This window comes from Calonectris borealis, chromosome 2, assembly GCF_964195595.1.
Source record: "Calonectris borealis chromosome 2, bCalBor7.hap1.2, whole genome shotgun sequence".
Classification (NCBI taxonomy): Eukaryota; Metazoa; Chordata; class Aves; order Procellariiformes; family Procellariidae; genus Calonectris; species Calonectris borealis.
Genome location: NC_134313.1, coordinates 98,728,890 through 98,738,521, shown reverse-complemented (window position 1 = coordinate 98,738,521; position 9,632 = coordinate 98,728,890). Strand labels below are relative to the sequence as shown.

At 44.3% G+C, this 9,632-nt stretch overlaps 1 protein-coding gene across 1 annotated transcript in view; it reads left to right on the top strand.

Annotated features, from left to right (window-relative positions):
* The first annotated feature begins 450 nt into the window (after positions 1-450).
* ADTRP (androgen dependent TFPI regulating protein) overlaps positions 451-9,632 on the top strand; it is a 33,313-nt gene continuing 24,131 nt past the window's right edge. The window contains exons 1-3 of the mRNA XM_075140706.1: positions 451-652; positions 7,656-7,790; positions 9,223-9,324. Of these exons, the coding sequence (XP_074996807.1) occupies positions 500-652; positions 7,656-7,790; positions 9,223-9,324 (390 nt within the window). The 5' untranslated portion in view covers positions 451-499. The remainder of the gene's footprint in view (positions 653-7,655; positions 7,791-9,222; positions 9,325-9,632) is intronic.

Sequence of the window (9,632 nt, the reverse complement as noted above, 5' to 3'; positions counted from 1 at the left end):
ACCGTTACGTTTCCCACTTCTTCCTTCGGCACAAGTTAAAAACAGTTGCAGAGGCTTCCCAGGCTGAGCTGGAGACATGGCTGCACCCATAGCTACAAGCGAGGAAAATGCCCCTTGTTTTCACTTGCTGTCCAAAGCACGACAGCCTGTTACACAAAATCAGCAGCAAAGCTCCCCCCACTTTTACAAAAAAAAACCCCCAAAACTTATGTAACTCCACAACTAATCTTTGCTAATCTTGAGCAAGGCATTTAAATCCGGGAAATAAGCCTATTCTTCTCACCGCCCCCCCAGCCTATCTGTACAGTGAAAAGGGAAACAAACAGAAGCAAAGTTCACAGCCTTGTGAATATTCCTTTCGACGAGAGCAAAGTGGCAATGTGTCCCGAGTCTGCTCCGAAGTAAACCCTCCTGCCCTGCCATTTCCCATGCACAGCGACCGAGGACCTTAAGAGAAAAGCTGCTTTTGGACCGATTATCACTTGCTCTTAGCTAAAGCATGGAAATCTCTACTCTCGCAACATACCATTGCCTTGCTTTTGTCTGGTATTTTTTTGTCACCTATTCAATCACGCACGTAAGAACAGAAGAGCGGCCATCTGAAGTGTTCCTTTACGGTGGGCAGTGGAAATATTTGACAGTCCTCAATCTGGTAAGCAAATTGTGTTGTACAGTGATACCAATATGTCTATTTGTTTGTCTGCCATCTGTGCCTCAAGACATATGCAGCTGGTATATTTGCTGCTGTTAAACTGCTTCCTTTAACGGTTTATACCCCAAAGGAAACTAAGTAGGGATCAATGCTTGTGCTGTGAAATGTATTCAGGTTTTATGTAGCAAGAATATTGGCTGGCGAGCTGCTTGGCTTTCAGAAAGTATTCTGAAGATAGCTGCCTTCTTGTAAAAGAGACAAGCTATCAGTGAGGAGAGGGACAGAAAGGTAGGGCATGTCCAGCCAGGACACGTGAAATTTTGATGCATGTTATCTAACCCTTAATTCAATACACATTATAATGCTGCTTGGAGTTTTACTTCAATTCTTTAACAGGCTTTTATGACCTGTAAATTACAGAAAAGGTAAAACAAAGCATGGCACAGTGCTAATTTAGCCATTCAGAGTACATGCTTAGTTTGACAATCAATCAGTTGAGAGCACGAGGGAAAGAAATTCCAGCCTGCGGAGAGGAGTGCTTGTGACGCTGTCACGTGTGTTTTAACAGTGCTATCAACTGCTTGCTGTGTTTCCTAAAAGTACACAGAAAAACGTAGATCGTAATGCGTCTGGTTCTCCTAATACGCTAACGTTTCACAAGGTAGAAATCAAAATGAAAGCACGTGAGGTACCCTGGGGGAGAAGGCTTGTTCACAGTCCCAGTGGTTCATCAGTGACTTGTGGCAGTGGTGGCAGTGGGGTGGAAAGACCGGGCGTGGGGAGAGGGTTCCTACAAGGGACAAATTTCAGGGACACTTGCTAATCTGAAGGATGACCGCAGGGACCTCCATACCTTTTCATCCATTCTGTGTGACCGTCTGAGTTAAATATCAGTGGGAGGTCTGGCCCGGAGTATGTTTGTCTCTACTTTTACTCTTCAGAAGGAGACACCCCATGGTGGAGTTCAATGGAAGCCTAGACGTTCCCCAGCTCCAAGTGGGGCTTTTGGAGATATCCAGGGGGTTGGGAAATTTGGGTCCTTTTCAACCTCAACCATTCTGTGACTCTGTGAAATGTTTGCAACCAAGAGGAGGTGAATGGCATGTGAGGTGGCTACAACAGCCCAGGCTTCAGGGAGCCACAGCGCCCTTGTTGGTGGCCAAGCCGGCTGTGGAAAGATGACGGCACATATATCGCTGCAGTCAGGATGGCATATGTATGGTTTGTTGCTATGTTGTCTTTGTATCAGTACATCTAGGCTTTTTGTGATGTTTTAAAAATTAATTTTTCTGAAACACCAGCTATCAAATGGTCAGGATTCAACAACCTTAATAGCTAATACCCATTCAAAGCCTTCCCTTCACCTGTCTAAAGGAAAAACATCCTTGCTTATACTTCTGGTACCTTCCCTATCCTGTGGCAATGAGTGCCACAAGGCAAGTGTGCCCTGTGTGAAAGAGCAGTTCATTTTGTTGGTGTAAACCTGCTCCCTGACAACTGACTTGGATACCTCTTTACTTCTCTGTTATAATTTAATCGTCCGTCCCTGTTCACTTTTTCTCTGCCACTCATTAGAGACCTCTACCAGATTTTCCCCTCATTTATTCTTTTCTGCAAGCTGGAATTCCAAGCCTTTTTCATCTCTCTTCACAAAGGGCTGCTTCTTTCATTAAAGCATCCTTGTCGCCCTTTGCAGTAGTTTTTCTAGTTTCAGAAAGGGGTAAGTAGGGCAGGCTGCAGTGGTTGAGCTATGAGCACAGCATGGATTTATACAGTGGCCTAAAGGTGTTTCCTTGTGTATTGTTTATTTCTTCTTAACAATTTCTACTCTCTATTTGTCTTTTTTGATTACTGGTGAGCAAGGAGCCGGCAATTTGAGAGAGCTATCCACAGCGAGTCCAACATTTCTTTCCTGGATGCTGATACTTAATTTAGAACCCACTGTTGAAAAATATATAATTAAAGTTGCTTTTTTTCTGAAATGTATTACATTTCATTTACCAACACTGATTTTTGCCTGCTATTTGATCTCTCAGGCATTCAGTATCCTGAGATTCTTTGGCAATTTTGCCGTCAGGCTTTGCTTTGACAGGGGAAAAAAAAAAAAAAATATTTACAAAGCTTTACCACCTCAGTGTTTGCTCCCTTCCCCAGCTCATTTATGGATCTGCTGAACAGCTCAGGTCTCATTAAACCTCCGTGAGCGGGGACCCTTGTTCCACTTCTCCAGTCCTTTGTCTCCCATCTTTTAACCACTTATTGATCCGATCACGATGTTAAAATGGAGCTGTCAGCCAACGGGGAGGTGGCTTGGGCTGAAGATGTTGCCTATCTCTCACGCAGGAAACGTGGCAATGGGGCAGGGTGTGCAAAATCACTCCTTCATGGCCGGTAGTCCTTCTTCTAGAGAGATGTGGTTTTTTTTCAAAAAAGGATTGCCAAAAAGGGAAAGGGGCCAGGGGAGAGAAATGCTCTCATCCCCCCTTCTCCCGTTGATCTGGACAGCGTTTGTTGGTATCTCCAGGTGGCAAAAGTGTCTTGAGCCGCTGTATAAGAGAGGAAGAGGGTGAGAAGACAATATGGGGCTCCACAGGACCTAGAAGAGTCATCCCATGGCTTGGCATTAAACCACTCCCTGTTGCTACTGAGGGGACATCAAGGAACAAGAGGTGGCTGTCAACCACAGACGTTGCGCACCCGATGTGTTACATTTCTGCGCCTTTGGAAGTAATCCCAGGAAACTCCTCGGGATGCCTGGGGGTATGGTCCCAGGGAAGAAGAGCAGGCAAAACCTTCCTGCTGGGCTGTGCTGGTGCAGTGGAGCTGCCGCGCTGGGCAGGGTTGGGCCGTGCCGTGGAGGCTTCCCCAGAAGCCGGCACGCAGAGCGCTTGTCCAGCTCTTCTGCCTGTCTCCTGCCAGCCTGCGATTGCCTGGCTTCTGGCACCGGCTGGCTGAATCACTTGGAAATTTTCCCCCAAAAATTCCTCTTAGCTCTTTGGAATTGCATTTAAAAATTTCCTTCTGTGGAAAACTGCTGTGGCCCACTCGCTCTGATCCGAAATGGAAATACTGGGAAACGTGACATTTTCTGGGGATGGAAATGCAGCTTGACTCCTAGCTCTGCTGGAGGGATGCTGGAAGAATTTCTTCTAGATATGACCCTCTTTTAGCACCTCATTCAATTCTCACTAGTCATGCGGCTCTCCCAAGAGAGCTACTGCTCTGACGTTACTTCAGATTCATTTATCTAGTTAATGATCATAGCAATCAAGATTCAGAAACGAAATATTTCTGTAAGGGGGAAAAAAAAAGATACATGGGTTTTGTATCAAAGGAGTTCATTGACCAATTATTGAACAAGCAGAAATGACAGATAAAACCAGTTTTGTATTCATTTGTCTGTAACACAGAACAGTACAAGCTGAATCATTCATTGCCTGAGATATCCGAGCTCATAAAAATCTGCTCACTGCTGTAAATCTATTAGCAAATCATTGCATAATGAGCACACTGCACCTTTAAGAACTATTAATTGCATTCTTGCCCCATTTTATTGCTTACGCTTTTGTCTCTCATATTTGAAATACTTTTCAATTCTCCTGAAAGCGGTTTTTTATTTATTTCAAAATAGACCCAGTATTTAGTATACATATTTTCCGGGTCGCTATCATGTGAATGGATGTGTGTCTACACTAAATGTTGACTGTTATGTCTAATAGCCTGCTCAGAATATTGGATTTATCCCCCCTTAAGGGCAGAGCTTGGAGCCAGATTTATTTGTACTAGCTGGAGATTTCAATATACACATATGGCTAGATCTTATATGCGAAAGTAAATCATGTCAGGTTAGTTAAACAGAAGCACCCCTTTGATCACTGCAGCAGATAAAAATTAAGGTTTGTCTTTGTCACTATGACACTCAGTTTGGAAAATCGATATGGCCAAATTAAGCATTTCTACAGGACCTAGCACCATGGAGCTCTGCGGGGTCTAGAGAGAAAAGCAGCATCTATCCAACAGGGATAATCATATCCATATTCTCCTCTTTGGGTTAATCATTAGCTTTCTGAGTGCTTCCAGTCTTCCTTCTGTTCATGTGGGAATACTTTAGGGGATCCTCTTTATTTACAGCCAGCGGATTTATATTCCATGAGTGGCTGCAATGGATTTGTGAGCGCCAGCACTGCTGTTTGGAAAATTCACAGGACATCTGGAATAATTTGATGTTTTCATGTCAATTTTTTTTTTTTTTACGTCCCATTAGTGAAGGGCTGCGAGATTTGGATGCACCTTTCTTACAGGAATAAGCCTGGAAGAGCACGGGTTTGGAGCTCTGACTTGAGTCTACCAGCAGTGCACCCTGCCAGCCTGAGCATTACTAGGGATGGTTCTAGCTAGGTTCAGTTTTCTGGCTAGAAAATTACTTGTATATTCTTCCATTGCTCCTGGAAATACAGGGTGATCACGAACTGACTGAAACCCTTATGAACCCACAGTGACGGACAAGGGTAGAGGTACGAGCAGCGCAAAAACAAGCTCCTGAGACCGAGTTCAAACTTCTTCAGGAGTTGTTCTTCCCCATGTTCAGCCAGAGAAATGGGTCAGGCTACGTTCAGATAAGCATTTTCCATACGGAAGATAACATTGTCCTCCCCTGCATATGACAGAATATGCAGGCTGAGAATGTGGCTGTTTTGGGACTGTTTCTTTTCAGAAATGTTTGGTTTAGTTAATTTTGAACGGGGGGAAGAAGCAGCCTATGCCTGTCCCATGATTAATGTAAGGCTGACCATGAGCAAGATAATAATAGCCCCATCCTCTGGGAACCAGGCCTCTCCCTAATTGCTTTATTGGCAATTAGTCACCATGTGTCACCAGACTGTCACCATCCTCATGTTCATTTTTCATGCTTTTTACAGAAAGTTAGTGCTGACTCTACAGGGTGTAACAAGAGCTTCTGTTTATTACCAGGCTTTTCTTAGCTCTTCAAGGACTTGGTTTTGGTTTCCTGGTGAGGCCACAGACTGGGGCAGATGTTTGGGTTGAACGCGTGCTTGGGTCTAAGTACGCTGCGGACTTTTCTGTCCAGAAAACTCCAGTATGGACTTTTCTGAACTAGCCCCGTGACTTGGAGGGCTGAATCCCTACTGACTGAAATTGTGCCTGCAGTTACAGAGGCTAATTGTGATAATGGGGAGAGAGGGAGAGTAAACCACATATTTAAAAAAGCTGGTTTGGGTGCCTCAGAATTGAACAAAACCATATGTGGGTTCTGATCAAGCTGCTTGGGTTTTTTTTTAATGTAAAAATATGGCTGCTCACCCCATGCTCTTGCGAGGAAACACAGGGGTGGTGCATGACCTCTGATACCTCGTCCTGGGTGACCCTGGGCCAGTCACCCAGCCTGCGTCAGCACCTCCCTACCTCCACCACTGTGGGTCTGCCCAGGCAGGGGGGACACTCCACTGGTGGCACCTGGCTGCAGACTACCGTGGCGACCATCTGGACTGCGGAAAGGATAGGGAAGGAAGGATGTATCTTTTCCCTTTGCTGGGAAGCCACAAAATGGATGGGGATGGTTGTGTATAACTGTAAGGATGCTCTGGTCATGCAAACTACGGCCATTTTTCTCCCCAGGAAGACTCAGTCTCTGCAGACTAAAGCTTGCAGAAACCCTTGTTTGGCAAGGGGCATGGTGAAATCATAGTCCCCACCTTCCCGCAGATATTTTGATAATAAATGAATTTCTGATGGAAAAGCATTGCACTAATTCTGTCCCCTCCCAAACACCACCCTTCTCGGCTCCTTCAGAAACTGATGAAGTAACCGGCCACAACTTTAGACACTTCGCTCTAAATAAATATCTGATTCAGAGTAAGATCATGGCAAAAGAGATCTCATCCTGAGAGCTGTAACACAGGCTCTTTCCATTTAGGCATGGTTAGCTGGTCCAGCGTTTGCAGTAGGCTGCATTTCCCATATTGCATCACTCTGGGACAACCTAGCCTTAAAAAGAAGAGGCCACCCCGTGAGTTAAGAGAACTGAACTGGACTCAGTGCAAGACCTGAATGCAAGGTAGCGGGCAAAACATTTTTCTGCAAGGCTTTGCCTTTGTGCATCTGACAAATCTGGTTCAGCTTGATCCGCTGTGTAGCATTAGGAGAGAAAATGAAGTAATCAGAAAAGCAATATTGGCTTAAACCACAATATTGCGACAATTTCATATACAACTCGTGGAATTCTGTTTTGTCACTGTGCACTTACCTAATTCTTTACCAAATCCTCCTAGCGCTCTCCCCAAACAACCCCGCCCTCATTACGTGTAAATGATTTAAAGAAAGAAAAAACCAAAACAAACCAAAACACAACCCACCCACCCCCCCAACTCCAAAATTCATCAGTTACAAATAGTTTAACTTATTCCGTTTTAGTTAGTGAAGTCTGGATCTCTGCTTCTAAGCACTTTCCTGAATCCCTCTGAGTTCAGCAAAAGAGGTTCTGGCTTTGATAACTTCTGCACCTAATTCTCATGTCAGAGCATTTTGAGCTGCTTGGCACTGAGATCAACTGCACCCAGAGTCCCCGGAAAGAAGGCCCTGTGTTAGCTAAATGGTGGGAGAAGCTATCTAGCAATTGCTTTACAGGAAACATTTCCTGGCATGTTTTATTCTCTCCTGCTCTTGCTCAGATACATTGAAGGTAACAATTAACATAGGAAGTGTGAAGGGGCTGGCTTTCAACGTGTCCTTCCACCTCTCCCATCTGACTCACATCACACATGTCTGTTTAGTCTATTAAATGAGATACTGTTAAAGTTATCTCCCTAACAACTTTATTTAATCAGTTTCAGTTAGTAGAAAAAATTTAGCCAACAGCTATTTCCCTCAGGCAGGCTTGCAGCTCACGAACAAAACAGCTCCCTGAAGAGCAAGAACAGAGTTCATTGAGCAACGTGCTAATGAAAGCTGGATGAGTTTCCCTCATTAGGTGTAATTACTTTAGGTTTTGCAGGCTGTCTTCTATGGGGTGTCCTTCCTGGCTGATGTGTTGAGACTAATTAAGAAACTGCGATGTGCTAAGTGCGTAATTTCCAGCAGAGACCTTCTTTTCGGTGTCCTGGCTTTCCCAGTGTCCACAGTAAGTAACCTCTGTATGTAAAAATAATGTTTGCATAAATGACTAGGAGTGTATAGCATAACATGCACATGTATAAAACAGGTGAGAACTGTAGGCTTTCTTTTACTATTTGAAAATGGATTTGGACTGTTTAGAAGAAGAAACAGCGCTGAGTCTGTCATGGTTGAATCCAAAGCCTCTTGCAGAAACTTTAGGGTTGCTGTCCCCGAGCAAACACAGATTGACCCCGAAGGGTGAATGAGGTGTAACCTCTCCATTAATCTCACGGTCCAAATAGCTGTGGATTTATAGACTTAGGGCATTTCTCTAAAGGGCAGCACGGGCCAGGAGGGCATGAGAGGGTACCTAAGAGGCAGCAAAATCTCACATCGTCTCTGACTCCAGTGTGGCTTTAAGTAAGCGCTGGAGAGAAACAGATTCACAGGACAATAGTTATAGTCACAGCCTTCGTCACATTCACCACGGGTCACCTACTCCCTCACACACAATGCTGTTTATCAAAATGCTGTTTATCTGGTTCTGGGGGTTGGACGGGAACTAATGGGTTACTTATACACGTAGGTACCGCTCTGTGTGAGTGAAGCCTGCAGCCACCTCTGAATCTGAAAGGGCTGAGAAGCGCTGCTTAAATCTGGTCCACAAGCAGCTCAGTCAGCTGGCTCACTAAAAAAGTCCTGCCAGGGATGGAGACAGAGAGACTGGTTAATTTATCTTCCCTGCACAGCAGTATTTCCCCCCAGCATCCTCACTGTGCCCGCAGAACAGAGGCACAGGGTAGTCTCATTCTTCCAGCATCTCATATCCCTGATTTCCAACCCCAAGCACAAAGTGTGCTCAAATACAAAGCCAGACCAAAAAAATGCAAATCAGCTTCCAGGTATCAGTAACTGATACCAGAGTTAATTTCTTCCAGCTAAATCCTCCTCTGTTGGGAAAAAAAATAGGTGCCCACAGTGCAGCTTGCACCTGCAGTTTAGGAATTAGGCTTATGAATTGCGAAGATAAGGGTAAGTTTTATGTGAACTGTCTTACCAAGATCTGGTTTTACTTTGTTACTGAGCAGAACAAATACTGTGGCTTGACAGCCAATCCCTCGAGGAGAACTTCTGGACCATCAAAAGATCCCATCTGCAAAGGGGGGGGGGGGAAGAAAAAAAAAGTTTAAAGCTAATCCAGTATTCCACAGAAAATGTCAGTGTTGGCAGTTTATAAAGGAGGTTTTTCTCGCGGTATCAACACAGAACACTGCACCTCAGAGAAAATTCCTTTCTTTATGTTGTAACGTGTGAGATATGGGAGTTTTTCTGGCAATATCACCATTTTTCATGTAGGAGATGTTTTGCCTTCTCAGAACTGAAAGCACTAGCCAAATCCTATCAATTATGTTTGTCTTTCATTTTGAAATTTCTTTCATTTTGTATTTTGGTTCCAGTTTGTGTCTATATCCTTTTGGACACTGTATAGCTTCAATCGAGAGCTGGTTTACCCCAAAAGCCTTGATGGAGTCATCCCCCTCTGGTTAAATCATGCTATGGTGAGTAAGAAACACCCCTGCCTCTTGCAGAGAAGAGAGTCTTTGCAACGCATGTCCCACCGTTGCATTGTGTCGCTTTCCAGAAGAGTTTCACGGTTTCTTCTTTCTCACCTCCTCCTTCCTACTTATCTGAATCTGATGTTGAGCTGTACGCAGCAAACAGATGCATGTGCTTGAAGTTGCCTCAAGAAGCCTTTTAGCACACAAGAAATGTCAGTGAATCGGTGCTTGTCAAACCTCTGAAGTCAATGAAGTGATGTGTAGTCATAAGGAAAAAAAATCGGTTATTGTAGCTCAAAAATAAATTA